The sequence below is a fragment of the Oncorhynchus keta genome, chromosome 1 (genome assembly GCF_023373465.1).
Source record: "Oncorhynchus keta strain PuntledgeMale-10-30-2019 chromosome 1, Oket_V2, whole genome shotgun sequence".
Lineage (NCBI taxonomy): Eukaryota > Metazoa > Chordata > Actinopteri > Salmoniformes > Salmonidae > Oncorhynchus > Oncorhynchus keta.
The window spans coordinates 28326889-28346206 of record NC_068421.1 but is presented as its reverse complement, the minus strand read 5'-3'; the positions used below and the strand labels follow the sequence as shown (position 1 = coordinate 28346206).

General features: G+C 42.9%; 1 protein-coding gene across 2 annotated transcripts in view; it reads left to right on the top strand.

Annotated features, from left to right (window-relative positions):
- The first annotated feature begins 30 nt into the window (after positions 1 to 30).
- The window catches only part of rpa1 (replication protein A1), a 91780-nt gene continuing 72492 nt past the window's right edge, over positions 31 to 19318 (top strand). Inside the window, exons 1-12 of one of the 2 annotated variants that reach the window (XM_035743486.2) lie at positions 31 to 198; positions 396 to 446; positions 702 to 780; positions 2152 to 2260; positions 2464 to 2552; positions 2706 to 2777; positions 5875 to 6004; positions 6356 to 6458; positions 6551 to 6619; positions 6940 to 7132; positions 16779 to 16915; positions 19032 to 19180. In XM_035743486.2, the coding sequence (XP_035599379.1) occupies positions 166 to 198; positions 396 to 446; positions 702 to 780; positions 2152 to 2260; positions 2464 to 2552; positions 2706 to 2777; positions 5875 to 6004; positions 6356 to 6458; positions 6551 to 6619; positions 6940 to 7132; positions 16779 to 16915; positions 19032 to 19180 (1214 nt within the window). In that variant the 5' untranslated portion in view covers positions 31 to 165. The remainder of the gene's footprint in view (positions 199 to 395; positions 447 to 701; positions 781 to 2151; positions 2261 to 2463; positions 2553 to 2705; positions 2778 to 5874; positions 6005 to 6355; positions 6459 to 6550; positions 6620 to 6939; positions 7133 to 16778; positions 16916 to 19031; positions 19181 to 19318) is intronic. The other variant, XM_035743575.2, reaches the window with a different exon arrangement.

The window sequence follows — 19318 nt, the reverse complement described above, 5'->3', positions numbered from 1 at the left end:
AAATTACGCGATGACGTTATGAACAGTTCGCGCGTTCAGGGATACATTTGGCGCCACAGACACAACACGGAGGAAGCGCTGTCACTGTAGAAGTGAGATTGTCCTCTCCGAGTTCGCTTTAAAACGTACATTTTCACTCTACATAGCTATAAACTCAGCTTCAACATGAATAACATGCTGACAGAGGGAGCTATAGAGGTAGGTGGGGCATTTTATGACATCACAGAAAGCATGTAAACAAAGTTTACTTAGCATCGAGAAAGATGGTTTCGGACAGGGACTGCACGGAGTGCTGCTGCTGCTGAATGCTTTGTTGTGTTAGTTAGCCAGCCACAATGCTAGCTAACTAGATATATTTGCCATCTGTCTCAAGCTGTTTTCTGCTTTTTCAACAGGATCTAACCAAAGGCTCTAATAATTTACCGAACCCCATTCTTCAATTAGTGGTGCGTATGAGTGTATGTTCTTGTGGAAGTAGCGAATTAGTTGGCCAAGTTACTGTAGGCCAACTGTAGAAGAATGGCTACTGGCCTGGTCAACAGTTAGCTAGCTAACTTGGACAGTATCGACCCATGTTTTAGAGACTAACATTTAAGACAAGGATATTAACCAAGATGGTAATACGGATTTAGACCACTGCTACATTTTTCGAAATTGACCAATATGATGTCTACCTCACTCCTGTATTCATATTCTTTCAGAACATCCGTAAAATTGATGGAGGCAGTGGACCAGCCCGCTTTCGTCTGATGATGAGTGATGGACAGCACTCAATGTCCTGTGAGTATAACTATTCAAAATCCACTCCACCACCTGTTCAAAGTACACACAGAAATTGTTGTATGGCATGAGGCAGGCGACCATGACAGGTAGCAAATGCATAGCATTGCTTTGTAGAAGTGGCATGTAAAGAAAACAAATGTGTAATATTTGGATAATATATGGCAGTATTTAAAATGAATGCAAGGCTACAACTGTATTATTTTTGCACACACACACAGCAAATATCAAATTGAGGTAATATAGTTAGGGGTAAAGTGACTATGCATAGTTAATAAACAGAGAAGCAGCAGTGTTAAAAATATATATTTTTAAATGAAGTGGGGTTGGGTGAATGCAAATAGTCAGCGTAGTCATTTGATGAACTGTTTAGCAGTCTTATGGCTTAGGGGTAGAAGCTGTTTAGAAGCCTCTTGGACCTAGACTTGTCGTTCCGGTACCGCTTGCTGAGAGAACAGGGTGTCTGGAGTCTTTGACAATTTTTAGGGCCTTCCTCTGACACTGCCTGGTATAGAGGTCCTGGATGGCTGTACGCTGGGCCTCAGTGATGTACTGGGCCATACGCACTACCATCTGTAGCACCTTGCGGTCAGTTGCTGAGCAGTTGCCATACCAAGCGGTGATGCAACCAGTCAGGATGCTCAAGGTATCAGTTTAAATTAAAAGTCAAGGATATTCATAATAGAGATGTTAGACCTGCCAAATTAAGCTTTTGAGAAACTGCACCCCATTGTTTTAAATCCATATTGCGTGCAATAGTCGTAATCTGAATTACACCAGGAGGTAGACTAAAAAGACAACAGGGCTAATTAAAAGTTGTTTTAGTCCTTCTCCATAGTCTCACCCAGAAAATATCAAGGTAAATAGCTGACCGTAGCAACGGGGCACTTTGGAGTGTTTTATGCTGTGGATGTGTTTTTATGCTGTGGATTGCCTGGGGCTGACCAGCAGGAGGTAGTCAGGATTCAGTAAAATGAATAGAGAGCTGGAAATCATCAAAGAAAAATAATCAATTTCTTCCTTTCAATTTGACGAAGTTGAAGAAGTGTTGTGATACCATACAAAGTCATAAAAAATAATATATTTTAAGACATATTTAGAAACATATTTTTGGGATCTAAATTGATCCTCATCCCAGACTAAACTGGGCTGCTTTTGGCTCTTCCATGTTTATTAACAACGATGGCATGTTGTTTGGAACTGTGTGTGGGGGGGATTAGTTGGGAGATGCATATCATCATCTCATAGACAAGACAGACTAGCACACGCAGTGGATGTGCAGCACTTGGCTGTCCTCTACTGCACTGCCCATGTGCTTGTTGGTCTAGCTTGTCCCTAACATCTCGTATCCTCTCCCAATCCCTCCTGTAGCGTTCATGCTCTCCACCCAACTCAACTCAATGGCTGAGGACAACCGACTGGCCCCAAACTGTATCTGTCAGCTGAAGAGGAATGTGACCAATGTCCTAAAGGATGGACGGTATGGTGCTTCTATCTTTTGATGTTTTCCTACAGAATGACAAACCCTTTTCTCTCCATTTTTATACTTTAAGAGCTGTCAGTATGGACACACAATGGATATGCACAGACACACTTTTTGTTGTTTATCAACCATGTGTTTAGTCTTTGGAATATAATTTACAATGCAATTGTTAATCTGTTTATTGCTGTTCTTCTGTTCAGGCATGTGGTGGTCATATTAGACATGGAGGTGGTGAAGTCTGCTGATGAGGTGGCTGGAAAGATCGGAGAGCCCACGCCTTACGTGGAAGGCGAGTCTTCATCCCATACTCAATCACCATATCATAAGGCTTAGGGGGAGTGAAGATGAACAAATGTTTGAATCCAGACATGCATATAACCTACAATGTTGAATGTGCAGCTTACTTGAGTTTTTACCTTTCACTCCCTCACCTCCCTTGCAGGTCAGAGTAAAGCCCCACAGTCAGCCCCCAATCCCTCAGTCCACCCCCTGCAGCCCCAGAATGGAAATTATGGTAAACAATTCTAGATCACCCACTGTGCTTTTAAATCTAATGCCTTTTCACATCCTGTAGCAGGATTTGAATTGAGAGATTGGGTCATTAATGGACTGTATTCTCAAGATAAATTCCTAATGTTTTGCAGCTATATTAATTCTTAGTGGGTTTGAAGGTTGCAAAACACTTCAATATAGGTTATTGAATAGGTAATTTAGTTTGTTTCCAGTAGATGGCAACATTTATGCAAAATGGACAAATCTTGGTTAAAATCCTCAGATCTACTGAATATACAGTACTATTGACTGATAAGTTTCAGCTCCTTACATGTTTCATTTTGCAGACACTCTTATCCAGAGCAACTTACAGTAGTGGGTGCATGCATTTTCATACGGGTCCCCCATGGGAATCGAACCCACAACCCTGGTGCATGCGCCATGCTCTTATCAACTGAGCTACACTAACTTAATCTTAACTCCGACAGTTCCCTTTTCATCAAGTAATTAGTTAAGCACCTAGTTATAATTAGTACCAGATTAAAATGGTAATCATGCCATGAGAGATAATATGCTACTGACATTGATTCCAAAATATACATATAGTATCATTCAAGGGTTTTTCTTTATTTTTTACTATTTTCTACCTTGTAAATAACACACATGGAATAATGAAGTAACCAAAAAAGTGTTAAACAAATCAAAAATATATTTTAGGTTCTTCAAAGTAGCCACCCTTTGCCTTGTTGACAACTTTGCACACTCTTGGCATTCTCTCAACCAGCTTCACTTGGAATACTTTTCCAACAGTCTTGAAGGAGTTCCCACATATATGCTGAGCACTTGTTGGCTGCTTTTCCTTCACTCTGCAATCCAACTCATTCCAAACCATCTCAATTGGGTTGTGGTCGGTGATTGTGGAGGCCAGGTCATCTGATGCAGCACCCCATCACTCTCCTTCTTGGTCAAAAAGCCCTTACACAGCCTGGAGGTGTGTTTAGGGTCATTGTCCTGTTGAAAAACAAATGAGATTACCACTAAGTGCAAACCAGATGGGATCACATATCACTGCAGAATGCTGTGGTAGCCGTGCTGATAACATTTGCTTTGAATTCTAATTATATCACTAACAGTGTCACCAGCAAAGCACCCCCACACCACACGTTGGGAACCACACATGCGGAGATCATCTGTAAACCTACTCTGTGTCTCACAAAGATCAAAAATCTCATCAGACCAAAGGACAGATTTCCACCGGTCCAATGTCTCTTCTTATTGATGTCCTTTTAGTAGTGGTTTCTTTGCAGCAATTCGGCCACGTAGGCCTGATTTTCACACAGTCGCCTCGGAACAGTTTATTTTGGAGATGTCTGTTACTTGAACTCTGTGAAGCATTTATTTGGGCTGTAATTTCTGAGGCTGGTAACTGTATTTTTTTTTTCACTAGGCAAGTCAGTTAAGAACAAATTCTTATTTACAATGACTGCCTAGGAAGAGGCAGACCGGCAGATTTTTACCTTGTCAGCTCGGGGATTCGATCTAGCAACCTTTCGGTTAATGCCCCAACACTCTAACTACTCGGCTACCTGCCGCCCCAAGTAATGAACTTATCCTCTGCAGCAGGGGTAACTCTGGGTCTTCCTTTCCTGTGGTGGTCCTCATTAGAGCCAGTGTCGGAGTGCATGATGGTTTTTGCGACTGCACTTGAAGAAACTTTCAAAGGTCTTGAAATGTTCTGGATTGACTGACCTTCATGTCTTCAAGTAATGATGGACTGCCATTTCTCTTTGCTTATTTGAGCTTTTCTTGCCATAATACGAAAAACAAAATTATGTTTTATATTTGTGAAACTTTTTTGTGGTTATTACATGATTCCATATGTGTTAATTAATAGTTTTGATGTCTTCACTATTATTCTACAATGTAGAAAATACTACAAATAAAGAAAAACCCTTGAATGAGTAGGTGTGTCTAAACATCCAAACATCAGACTGGTACTGTGTATTTAGTTATTCTACTTGAATTTTGCTTTTACATTTTTTTTAAATGGAATTTTTTAATAATACATATTCTCACTAAATAGCTAAAAGAAGAAGGGTGCAGGTAACTAAATAAATGTTAATAATCTCTCGTGACAAACATTTCTAATCATTACACAGTACAAGTGTTTAAGCAGGGATTTCATGAAAATGTGCATGGCTCAAGGAATGGTTTCTTAGTGCTAACCTACAGTATCATAGGGCATTTTGTGAACCACGTCCGATAAACTCTTAGCCCAATCTATGACTTCAGGAGCTTATTTTTATGGTCTGGGTCGTAGGTATTCATCCCACTAATCTGGAGTTAGGGAATTGAAGTAGTGATGGTGAGCTTCATCCTCCTCATCAGCACAGTTGTTATTGTTCAGTTGTGTGGCTGTGCTGTGCTGCTGGATCTGGGGGCTTAATTACTAGAAATGCAGTTGTTGGCAAAGTTGACACTTTGAACTGTAATCCACAGTGTGAGACGCACACAAATCAAATGTGCAGTTAGTGCTTGTCCGAACAGAGAACCCTCAGTCAGGCCGTATGCACCAATCTCCTGTGGGAAGAGCAGCTTTGGTTTGTTGTTTCACACTTCTGTCTGCTTTGAGTCTGATACATGAATCATCTCTCACTAAAACACCATCTCACAAACTCAGAACTTAGTTGGTCTGGGGTTTTGTTTCACACTTCTGTCTGCTTTGAGTCTGATACATGAATCATCTCTCACTAAAACACCATCTCACAAACTCAGAACTTAGTTGGTCTGGGGTTTTGTTTCACACTTCTGTCTGCTTTGAGTCTGATACATGAATCATCTCTCACTAAAACACCATCTCACAAACTCAGAACTTAGTTGGTCTGGGGTGTTGTTTCCGCTCTCCTACTATCCCAAATCTACCGCAATAAATCGGCTACTCTTCATGATATAAGTTTTTCTGTTACGTGAGACTACTCTCATGAAGTGAGAATTACAGTGATCAGGGAGTTTCAGCCCTGATAAGTTATGGATGTCTATTTTGTTGAGTTTGCCACTCTCACTGCTCTCTATATGCACTAATAGCTCTCTGTTCTCTCATTTTCCTATCTATCATTTAGGCACCATGAACAAAGGTCCCAGCAGAGAGTTTGGGGGGAAGAAGGCCATGCCTCTGTCTGCAATGCCCAGCACTCCTGGGGGATCCTCCAAAGTCGTGCCCATTGCCAGCCTCAACCCCTACCAGTCAAAGTGAGTAGTCTTCTTATACCCGTCTATGGTTGCGTCCCAAATAGCCCCATATTCCCAATATAGTGTACTACTTTAAAGTAGTCTACTATATAGGGAATGGGTGCCTTTTGGGATGCAACCTATCACTTTGGCGAACATCTCAAACAACATGATCTCTTGCCCGAATGTTTATTCTTAAGTCATGATAATCCTGTTATTCCATACTCTTTAGTCATAGAATGGAATAATGACTGTTTGTTTGATTTGTATTTGGGGATGTTTTTGTGATTTATTTCATAGATAGTTGGTCATGGTATTTTCAAGGAATAGAGGTCCATCCAACAGCAACATAAACTGGTTATTTTCTCTCAGGTGGACCATCCGAGCACGTGTCACCAACAAGAGCGGCATCCGCACCTGGAGCAACTCTCGTGGGGATGGCAAGCTGTTCTATATGGAGATTGTGGATGAAAGTGTGAGTAACCCTTTCTGTTTGCATTTTCTCATGTTGCCGTATTGGATTGTGTGGAGCTAGTCCATTGCTGACTGTGTTGTGTGTTAATGCAGGGAGAGATCAGAGTGACTGCCTTTACCCAGGAGGTGGACAAGTTCTACAGCATCATCGAGACTGGCAAGGTGAGAGGAACTGCCTCCTATTAAGGATGCTTATCTACCATATGCTTGTCACTTTCACAGATTTGGGGCAACTGAGTAATTCATCTCAATGTGCTATTGCCAATACTTCTTGATTTGTACAATGTGCTGAATTGGATATGATTTGGTGTAATGAGATGATGAATGATTCTCTCCAAATTGAGTCAAAGGACAGTAGCAAAATGATCCTATGCTACAGATCCTCTGCCAGGCTTGATTTAGTTCCTACATCAATATTCAACAGAAATGAATCCTGTGCCCAAATCCACTTTAGATTTACACCTACTTTTATTCATGCCCAGGTGTTCTACATCTCCAAAGGATCACTGAAGATCGCCAACAAGCAGTACTCGTCCCTGAAGAATGACTATGAGATGACCCTAAATGGAGAATCCACCATCATCCCCTGTGAGGACACCCAGGACGTACCCATGGTGCAGTGCAACTTCATCTCCATCGCTGACCTGGAGGCCCGAGAAAAGGACGCCATTTTGGGTAAGGTGCAGGTGTAGCAAGGGAGGAGCAAAGAGGAAGGGTGGTCCAGGCAGGGCTGGCGGGGCGTGATAACCGTCAACACACTTGGCTTATTATTATCCTATCATAGGAATGGATGCTACGGTAGCAGGGGGTTGTGCTCGGGTGGTTTAGGTAAGAGCAGGGATAAAAGTCATTAATAATGCTGATGACAGTAGTGTCCTGTGGCGCAGATTGACTTTGGGCCCTATGGCGGAGCCCGGTGAGGAGAGGAGGGAGAATAAGAAACCATAGACAGCATCCCAAATGGCAATGCACTACCTGTGAACTATATGGCTCCGGTCAAAAGTAGTGCACTATGTAGAGAATGGGATGCCATTTGGACTCATCCCTAGTTGTAATGATGGTAATATCAGGCGTCAGCCCAGCCAACCCTGTGATGTTGAAGATATCTTCTTAATCATGCTTAAATGAGTTGTAACCTAACAAAGACTGAATGAATTAAGATGGCAGAAAGAATAGGCAGCTCCCAAATGACACCCTATTCCCTATATAGTGCACTACTATATAGGGTGCAGGGGCACAGGTTAGTCGATGTAATATGTACATGTAGGTAGAGGTAAAGTGATAATAAACAGAGTAGCAGCAGCGTACAATGGGGGGGGTCAATGCAAATAGTCCGGGTAGTCATTTGGTTTGCTGTTCAGGAGTCTTATGGCTTAGGGGAACCCTCTTGGACCTAGACTTGGCACTCCGGTACCGCTTGCCATGCAGTAGCAGAGAGAACAGTCTGTGACTGGAGTCTTTGGCAATTTTTAGGACCTTCCCCTGACACTATCTGGTATAGAGGTCCTAGATGGCAGGAAGCTTGGCCCCGGTGATGTACTGGGCCGTACGCACTACCCTCTGGTGTGCCTTGCGGTCGGAGGCTGAGCAGTTGCCATACCAGACAGTGATGCAACCAGTCAGGATGGTGTAGCTGTAGAACTTTTTGAGGAACTGAGGACCCATGCCAAATCTTTTCAGTCTCCTGAGGGAATAGTTGTTGTCGTGCCCTCTTCACAACTGTCTTGTTGTGTTTGGAGCATGACAGTTCGTTGGTGATGTGGGCACCAAGGAACTTGAAGCTCTCAACCAGCTACACTACAGCCCCGTCGATGAGAATGGGGGCATGTTCGCCCTACCTTTTCCTGTGGTTGACGATCATCCCCCCCTTGATCACGTTGAGGGAGAGGTTGTTATCCTGGCACCACACTGCCAGTTCTCTGATCTTCTTCCTGTAGGCTGTCACATCGTTGTCAGTGATCAGGCACTGTTGTGTTGTCAGCAAACGTAATGATGGTGTTGGAGTCGTGCTTGGCCATGCAGTCATGTGTGAACAGGGAGTACAGGAGGGGACTGAGCACGTACCCCTGAGGGGCCTCCATATTGAGGGTCAGTGTGGCAGATGTGTTGTTACTTACCCTTAGCACCTGGGAGGGGTGACCCATTTGGAAGTCCAGGATCCAGTTGCAGAGGGAGGTGTTTAATCCCAGGGTCCTAAGCTTAGTGATGAGCTTTGACGGCACTATGGTGTTGAATGCTGAGCTGTAGTCAATGAGCACATAGATGTTCCTTTTGTCCAGGTGGGATAGGGCAGTCTGGAGGGCAGTAGCGGTTGGGGCGGTATGCAAATAGTAGTGGGTCTAGGGTTTCTGCTATAATGGTGTTGATGTGAGCCATGACCAGCCTTTCAAAGCACTTCATGACTACAGACATGAGTGGTATGGGCCAGTAGTCATTTAGGCAGGTTACCTTGGTGTTCTTGGGCACAGGGACTATGGTGGTCTGCTTGAAACATGTTGGTATTACAGACTAGTTCAGGGAGAGGTTGAAAATGTCAGGGAAGACACTTGCTAGTTGATTAGTGCATTATCGGAGTACACGTCCTGGTAATCCTCTGGCCTTGTGAATGTTAACATGTTTTTGAAGGTATTACTCACATTGGCTACGGAGAGTGTGATCACAGTCGTATGGAACAGCTTGTAACCTCACGCATGCTTCAGTGTTGCTTGCCTCAAAGTGTGCCAAGAAGTCATTTAGCTCGACTGGTAGGCTCGTGTCACTGTGCAGCTCGCGGCTGTGCTTCCCTTTTGTAGTCCATAATAGTTTGCAAGCCCTGCCACATCCGACGAGCAACGGAGCCAGTGTAGTAGGATTCAATCTTTGTCCTGTATGGAGATGAAACAGTATGAACATTTCATATCAGGATTATAGTGACATGATCACGGTTATCAGTATTATCGCCCTGTTGTTAAAACGTGCTGGAGGTGTTTAAAATGTACTAATACACACACTGAAATCATGTCACCAAGTTTTATATTGAAAACCAACAAATACAATTAGCAGCACTATGCACTTTTTGTGTGCCTAATCATTAAAATAATAGCATTAACATTAAAGATGGCACCATGTGGCCATGAGAGGTAATCGTTTCCCTCTTGCAGGTTTAAGTTAACATAACCTTGAGTAAGCAAATCAAATAAACAAACAACAAATACAATTAGCAGCACTCACTTTGTAGTGAGGCACGGCAACCATCCATCCGCCTCAGAAAGCCAGGCCTCTCAACAATTTGAAATGACATCATGTCCTTTGTCCAATGATATATGAAAGGGCTGCAGTGAGGTCTTGACATTTTTTGATGTGGGTGCATAAGCAGCCTGCCTTTTTAAATGCTTGCTCAGTGTCTGTCACAACTGTAAACGAGGAGGGACCGGTAGCATCACTGGGTTTGCCTGCTGCATGCCCACACTGTAAACAAGGGAATAGCAAATGTTTTATTATTATTCACACAGTCTATCTTCTGTGTTGCATTTGAGTATATGCAATGACCCCATGCACAATTTACATAAATGCAAATTAGTCTCAAGAAGACCGTGATAGTAATTGCAATGAGCACAACAATTTGACTTGTGTAGGAGTCTATAGTGTTTCTCTCGTTGGAGCACTTATAACCAAGTCTGTCGGATTTTAAATGAACAAAATATGTTGTTTGGGTGACTAAACTACATAACGTGTTATCGTGTGCAATGGGCGAATAGTCTGCATACAGCAGCATAACAACTTGTAGTTTTTACAAGAGTCATTAACACTGAAATCTTCAGTTTATGTTATTGACAAGCTATTAGCAAGTTAGACAGACAAACCATGACATTTTCCCCCATTCCGAAGTCCCCACATCATGCATTGAGCTGAAAGTTAACTTGCCTTGCATTCGCTATAAAATAGTGGGAAGTGTTGCCCCCTTTCGCAGCGATTATTATTTATGTTTTTGTGTGTTCTGCAGACGGGGTGACCATCTTCGATTAAGTTTCCCTCCGCACTCTTGTAAAACCCAAAATACGACCACCCTTCTAATTTGGTCCTCTTAGAAGGCTGAAAAATCTCCCGAGTGTTGTCACTGCCTTCCACCATGTTTTCACACACAACAAAACCTAAGTTCCATGCTGCGCCTGCGTCAGACTGTTGCTAATTTTGGTTGATGCTGGACAGTTACTGGGGGTTTTTCAAACCGTGGTAATCAAACACGGTTTTAATGAGAATTCAAATTTGAAACGGTAATACTAATCGTAGGGAATTTTATCGTGTAACTGTTTCATCCCTCGTCTTGTATTGACGCTTTCCCTGTTTGATGGTTGGTCGGAGGGTTATAAGCGTCCGGGTTAGATTCCTGCTCCTTGAGAGCGGCAGCTCTACGTTTTAGCTCAGTGCGGATGTTGCCTGTAAACGTGCACTTATTGATGAAGCTAATGACTAATGTGTACTCAATGCCATCGGAAGAATCCAGGAACCATTTGGGACGCAGCCATAAAATAGTAATGTCACCGATAACATCTCATTGGCTTTGGTCCCCTGGCAGGGATCCATGGCTATGCATCAGCTCACCCTGATAGCAGGTTAACATGAATCTATACTCAGGATAAATTAGCAGCAATGTCGATTTTGTTTTATTTTTGTTTCCCATTCCAATATATGCATCATGATAAACATTAGTAATGCATGTGCCAAGTGACCAGGAGATGCTGGATAGGCAGTGACCTCACACTTAATCTGAACAGGATAAATTGCCCCATTTCCCTGAATGAATGTGTTGTGGAGAGCTGTAGGACCTTGAGTGACCCAGGAGACTCACACACGATCAATATTTATATGTGGAAATGTGATTTATTTAGAATGGGAATGGGTGTTTGTCTTTCTGACTTATTCCATAGATAGTTGGTCAGGGTCTTTTCAAGGACTAGTGGTGGGCAATTACAAAGTAAGGTCAACCTGAGCATGAAAACACTTAATAGCTTATTTCCTAATTCAACTACTTTTGTATTTACCTTGAATGTGTGTATTTTTGAAGTACAGACTACAGTTGGCCTTTGTTTTCCTAATGTAGTGTTATTGTTACTATAATGTAGGATACAAAGTAAAAATAAAAAGGTTTTTAGTCAATCAGATTTCATATCTCTTGGCAATGGCTGTGTTTCAATATCAAACACATTTTTAGTCCATTGAGTGCTAAGATAGAACGCTGTTTTGGACAGGAAGTGTCACATCGTAATGTTTTTGAAGAAAAGTTATTGTAGATGGTTTCGAGTATGATTGTATGTAAGACATCAAAACTATGAAATTACACACATGTAGTAACCAAAAAAAGAGTTAAACAAATCAAAATATATTTTATATTTGAGTCTTCAAATAGCCACCCTTTTGCCTTGATGACAGCTTTACACTCTCTTATTATTCTCCCAACCAGCTTCGAGGTAGTGCCCTGGAATGCAATTCAATTAACAGGTGTGCCTTGTTTAAAGTTAATTTGTGGAATTTCTTTCCTTCATGTATTTGAGCCAATCAGTTGTGTTGTGACAAGGTAGGGGTGGTATACAGAAGATGGCCCTATTAGGTAGAAGAGTGTGTCCATATTATGTCAAGAACAACTCAAATAAGCAAAGAGAAATTACTTTAAGATATGAGGGTCAGTCATTCTGGAAAATTACAAGAACTTAGAAAGTTTGTTCAAGTGCAGTCGATAAATCTACGGTGGTCGAGAATTTCAATAAGCATTTTTCTACGGCCGGCCATGCTTTCCACCTGGCTAACCCTACCCTGGCCAACAGCTCTGCACCCCCCCGCAGCAACTTTCCCAAGCCTCCCCTGCTTCTCCTTCACCCACCAAGTCCAGATAGCTGATGTTCTGAAAGTGCTGCAAAATCTGGACCCCTACACATCAGCTGGGCTAGAACCAAACTCTTACAGACCTGTATCCATCCTGCCCTGCCTTTCTAAAGTCTTCAAAAGCCAAGTTAACAGATCACTGACCATTTTGAATCCAACTGTACCTTCTCCACTATGCAATCTGGTTTCAGAGCTGGTCATGGGTGCACCTCAGCCACGCTCAAGGTCCTAAACGATATCATAACCGCCATCGACAAAAGACAGTACTGTGCAGCAGTCTTTATCGACCTGGCCAAGGCTTTCGACTCTGTCAATCACCGTATTCATATCGGCAGACTCAATCGCCTTGGTTTCTCAAATGACTGCCTCGCCTGGTTCACCAACTACTCAGAGTTCAGTGTGTCAAGTTTGATGGCCTGTTGTCCGGACCTCTGGCAGTCTCTATGGGGGTGCCACAGGGTTCAAATCTCGGGCCGACTCTTTTCTCTGTATACATCAATGATGTCGCTCTTGCTGTTGGTGATTCTCTGATCCACCTCTACGCAGACGACAGCATTCTGTATACAGCAGGCCCTTCTTTTGGACACTCTTAACTTCTTATGGTATAGGGGACGCTTGCGTCCCACTTGGCCAAAAACCAGGGAAAATGCAGCGCGGCAAATTCAAATAAATCGATATAAAAATCTTTCATTAAATTACACATATGTACGATACTCAATTAAAGCTACATTCGTTGTGAATCCAGCCAACATGTCAGATTTAAAAAAAGGCTTTTCGGCAAAAGCATAAGAAGCTATTATCTGATGATAGCACAACAGTAAACAAAGAGGGTAGCATATTTCAACCCTGCAGGCGCTACACAAAACGCAGAAATAAAATATAAAACATGCAGAAATAAAATATAAAACATGCCTTACTTTTGACGAACTTCTTTTGTTGGCACTCCAATATATCCCATAAACATCACAATTGGTCCTTTTGTTCCATTAATTCCGTCCATATATATCCGAAATGGGGAATTTATTTGTTGCATTTGATCCAGAAAAAAAGAGCTTCCAAAATATTTCAAAAGTTGCCTATAAACTTTGCCAAAATATTTCAAACTACTTTTGTAATACAACTTTAGGTATTTTTAAATGTTAATAAATCGATCAAATTGAAGACTGGTCTATCTGTTTTCAATAGAGGACGAGAGGAAACTAACGCTACTTTTCAAGTCTTACGCAACTCTCAACAGCTTTACCCTTTTCCAGGATGGCCCTACTTCTTCATTGCACAAATGAATAACCTCAACCAAATTCCAAAGACTGGTGACATCCAGTGGAAGTGGTAGGAACTGAAAACAAGTGCCTAAGAAATATCGTTTCCCAATTAGAATTTCACTGAACAGACAGAGACCTCAAAAAAAGAAATTCTGAACGGTTAGTCCTCAGGGTTTTGCCTGCTACATAAGTTATGTTATACTCACAGACATGATTCAAACAGTTTTAGAAACTTCAGAGTGTTTTCTATCCAAATCCACTAATAATAATATGCATATCTTATATTCTTGGCATGATTAGCAGGAAGTTGAAATTGGGCACGCTATTTATCCAAAAGTGAAAATGCTGCCCCCTATACCTTAAGAAGTTAACAAACCTCCAAAGAGCTTCAATGCCATACAACACTCCTTACGTCGCCTCCAACTGCTTTTAAATGAAAGTATAACTAAATGCATGCTCTTCAAACGGCCGCTGCCCACGCCCGCCCGACTAGCATCACTGCTCTGGATGGTTCTGACTTAGAATATGTGGACAACTACAAATACCGAGCTGTCTGGTTAGACTGTAAACTCTCCTTCCAGACTCACATTAAGCATTTACAATCCAAAATGAAATCTAGTATTGACTTCATATTTCGCAACAAAGCCTCCTTCACTCGTGCTGCCAAACATACCCTCGTAAAACCGACTATACTACCGATTCTTGATTTCAGCAATGACATTTACAAAATAGACTCCAACACTCTTCTCAACAAATTGGATGTAGTCTATCACAGTGCCATCTGTTTTGTCACCAAAGCCCCATAAACTACCCACCACTGCGACCTGTGTGCTCTCATTGGCTGGCACTCGCTACATATCTGTCGCCAAACCCACTGGCTCCAAGTCATCTAAGTCTTTGCTAGGTAAAGCCCTGCCTTATCTCAGCTCACTGGTCACCATAGCAACACCCACCCATAGAACGCTCCAGCAGGTATATTTCACTGGTCAAAGCCAACATCACCTTTAGCCGCCTTTGCTTCCAGTTCTCTGCTGCCAACGATGAACGAATTGCGCAAGTCACTGAAGCTGGAGACTTAGATCACCTCACTGCACCTGTACACAGCCCATCTGTAAATAGCCCACCCAACTACCCCATCCCCATGTTATTGTTATGCTATTTTGTACCCCATTATCTCTACTTGCACATCTATCACATCTATCACTAATCATTCTTTACCTGCAGCACATCTATCACATCTATCACCGTTATGGCCAATTTTTATTGCCTTACTTCGCTAATCATACTACATTTGCATACTGTATATAGATTTGTCTATTGTGTTATTGACTGTATGTTGTTGTTTTTGTCGCACTGCTCTGCTTTATCTTGGCCAGGTCGCAGTTGTAAATAAGAACTTGTTCTCAATTGGCCTACCTGGTTAAATAAAGGTGGTGGGGTGGGGGGGTTAAATAAAAAAAGTCGCAAAAACTATCGAGTACTATGATGAAACTGGTTCTCATGAGGACCGACACAGGCAAGGAAGACCCAACGTCTGCTGCAGAGGATAAGTTCATTTGAATTAGCAGCCTCAGAAATTGCAGCCCAAATAAATGTTTCACGGAGTCCAAGTAACAGAGACGTCAACATCAACTGTTTAGAGGAGACTGCTTGAAATCAGGCCTTCATGGTTGACGTGCTACAAAGAAACCATTTGGTCATTTGGTGTGAAGAGTCCAAATTAGAGATTTTTGGTTCCAACCACCATGTCTTTGTGAGACGTGGAGTAAGTGAACGGATGATCTCCGCGTATGTGGTTCCCACCGTGAAGCATGGAGGAGGAGGTGTGATGGTGTGGGCGTGCTTTGCTGGTGACACTGTCAGTGATTTATTTAGAATTCAAGGCACACTTAATCAGCAAGGTGTCCACAGTACTCTGCAGCAATACGCCATACCATCTGGTTTGCACTTAGTGGGACTATCATTTGTTTTTCAACAGGACAATGACCCAAACTCCTCCATGCTGTGTAAGGGCTATTTGACCAAGAAGGAGAGTGATGTAGTGCTGCATCAGATAACCTCAACCCAATTGAGATGGTTTGGGATGTGTTGGAGTGAAGGAAAAGCAGCCAACAAGTGCTCAGCATATGGGAACTCCTTCAAGACTGTTGGATAAGTATTCCAGGTGTTTCTGGTTGAGGGAATGCCAAGAGTGTGCAAAGCTGTCAAGATAAAGTGTGGCTGCTTTGAAGAATCTCAAATATTTTGATTTGACACTATTGTTCATTCCTACATGATTCCATATGTGTTTCATAGTTTTGTTGTCTTCACTATTATTCTACAATGTAGAAAATAGTAAAAATAAAGAAACTCTGGATGTAGGTGTCCAAATGTTTGACTGGTACTGTATATATGATAATGTTAATATTTTCATCGTTGTTTTTGTGTGTAGCCAAGCCTTCCTTTCAAAGTGTCTGTTTATATTTTACTGTAAGACTTTGATATTCTGACTTTTTCCTATATGTCTGTTCTCCCAAAATACTGTCCTTTTCCTTCACACCCGTAACGCAAGTTGTTCCGTTACTTCAATGTGATATTATTTAGCACTTTGTCATTTTGTCTTTACACTTCCCTTATAAGGGTTCTACAAAAATACACCGAGTTCTGTTTCGAGTACATAAAGGAGAATTGACTGCTTTTAGTTTATGTAAAAAATCTTGAGACAGTGATAATATTAACAATGAATAGGCTACATCCGTCAGGCTGGGAGAGTGATGAGAGGCTGTGTTAGGGAGCATCACACTGACTGATCTATAAATTATTTATATTTGAGCTTCCATCCAGAGTTACTTACAGGCGCAATTAGGGTGAAGTGCCTTGCTCAAGGGCACATCGGCAGATTTTTCACATAGTCGGCTCGGGGAATTAAACGCCCAACGCTCTTAACCTCTAGGCTCCCTGCTGCCCCGTGAGGATAATTATTTAGGATGTATAGTGACTTAGATCAGTCAGTGTGTCTGACTTCAATGGAGTGAAAAATGTGTACTGTACTCATGATGTCACCTGTGTTGAAAATGTATTCACCTATCTATGGACATTCCACATACGTGATCAATACTTATAATATAAGTCTGTTTTTTCTCCTGGGTCATTCAAGGTTCTCCATAGTAATGCTGCTCATAGTCTACTGCGCTAATAAGTTGACCGTGTGTGTTTTCCAGATGTGATTGGAGTGTGTAAGAGCGTGGCTGACGTGACCCGCCTCACCACCAAGAACAACCGTGAGGTCTCCAAGAGGACGCTCAACCTGATGGACCAGTCTGGTAAACTGGTGGAGGTCACCCTGTGGGGAGAGGAGGTGAGGACTGGGGGAAAGACCAGCACAGCCATATAGATGCTCTATATGCGTCTGGACACAAGGGGACAGTCCTGCTTGATAAAGAGAGGATGAAAGTCACTTTCTCTCATGCTGGGTGACATGCTGTAGCACCTTCATGATTTGTGTCCCTTTGTCCTGTCAGCCAGCGTCCCAGGAAGGGGTACAGTACACCTCTCCTAATTGAAAAGGTGTTATGAGCCGTATGCCTCCCTGTGTTTGGAAATGTCTGTTAAGCAATTTGAATAGGCAGAGGAGATTTGCGCAGTGGGCTCTCTCTGTGGGTTTAATAGAAGCTGATGTGGTTGAAGTCACTGAGTAAATACCATGTCACATTGTGATGAAAGAACCTAGCTCCAGCATTTGGTTTTATACGTGGCCGTGGCTATGCTTAGTTTGCCACCATTTCTTTCATTCTGACAACTACAACACAATGTTCCCTCTTTATTTGTTCTGCAGATATCCCCTATCCAGGGGGACTTGCAGAGGTACACAACATGTATAGTTCATAAAGAACAATAAGCTTTAGTAAATGCAGAATTGCATTTAATATTTTTCACTTAGTTTTTCTTCCCCACTGCTCATACTTTTGGCCATGTAGTGTATGTGGACAGCTGCTCATCGAACATCTCATTCCAAAATCATGGTCATTAATATGCAGTTGGTTTGCTGTTATAACAGCCTCCAATCTTCTGGGAAGGCTTTCTACTAGATGTTGGAAAATTGCTGCAGGGACTCCGTTCAGCCACGAGCATTAGTGAGGACAAGTTATTCTACACCGGTCTTGACAAACCATTTCTCTATGGACCTCGCTTTGTGCACGGGGGCATTGTCGTGCAGAAACAGGAAAAGGCCTTCCCCAAACTGTTGCCACAAAGTTAGACGCACAGAATAGTCTAGAATGTCATTTTTTGCTGTAGCATTAAGATAGTTCCAGTGAAGGGATAAGGGGGCAGTTCCAGTGAAGGGATAAGGGGGCAGTTCCAGTGAAGGGATAAGGGGGCGGTTCCAGTGAAGGGATAAGGGGGCGGTTCCAGTGAAGGGATAAGGGGGCGGTTCCAGTGAAGGGATAAGGGGGCGGTTCCAGTGAAGGGATAAGGGGGCGGTTCCAGTGAAGGGATAAGGGGGCGGTTCCAGTGAAGGGATAAGGGGGCGGTTCCAGTGAAGGGATAAGGGGGCGGTTCCAGTGAAGGGGTAAGGGGGCGGTTCCAGTGAAGGGGTAAGGGGGCGGTTCCACTGAAGGGGTAAGGGGGCGGTTCCACTGAAGGGGTAAGGGGCGGTTCCACTGAAGGGGTAAGGGGGCGGTTCCACTGAAGGGATAAGGGGGCTAGTTCAAACCATGAAAAATAGCCCCAAAACATTATTCATCCTCCACCAAACTTTACAGTTGGCACTATGTATTGGTGCAGGTTGTTCTGGAATCCGCCAAATCAAGATTTGTCAGTTGGGCTGCCAGATGGTGAAGCGTGATTCAACATGCCAGAGAACGCGTCACCACTTCAGCCAACGCTTGCCATGGCGATCTTAAGCTTGTGTGCTGCTGCTCGGCCATGGTAACCCATTTCATGAGTCTCCCGACGGACCGTTTTTTGTGCTGACGTTGCCTCGAGGCAGTTTTGAACTGGCTTGTGAGTGTTGCAAGGACAGGCGCTTTTTTGTGTGTGCATTTTTTACGCGCTTCAGCACTCGGCGGTCCGTTTTGTGAGCTTGTGTGGCCTACCACTTTGTCGCTCAGCCATTGTTGCTCCTAGACATTTCCACTTCACAGTAACTGCACTTAAAGTTGACCGGGGCAGCTCTAGCAGGGCTGAAATTTGAGGAACTGACTTGTTGTAAAGGTAGCATCTAATGACGGTGCCACACTGAAAGTCACTGAGCTCTTCAGTAAGGCCATTCTACTGACAATGTTTGTCTATGGAGATTGCATGGCTGTGTGCATGATTTTATACACCTGTCAGCAACGGGTGTGACTGAAATACAGGTGTGGCTGAAAAATCCACAAATTTGAATGGGTGTCCACATACATTTGGCCATGTAGTTTTGCATATAAAGTGTATCTTGTTGGTATCCTCAGTCAACCTATCTGTTCTATTTGCAGGCAGAGAACTTTGATGGATCTGGGCAGCCCATCTTGGCCATCAAAGGGGCCAAGCTGTCGGACTATGGGGGAAGATCTCTGTCTGCTTCGTTCAGCAGCACCGTCATGGTCAACCCAGACATCCCTGAGGCATACAAGCTGCGGGGCTGGTAAGTGTCTCTCTCTTGTCTGGAGCCACATAGCTTTAGGTGCTAAAGGCCTCCGTAACTGTGTTACCCAGGCCGTTCTTGTATATGTATGGTGCTGCTATTAGGTCATATTTTGGGTTCCAAGACCTGGAGTGAATC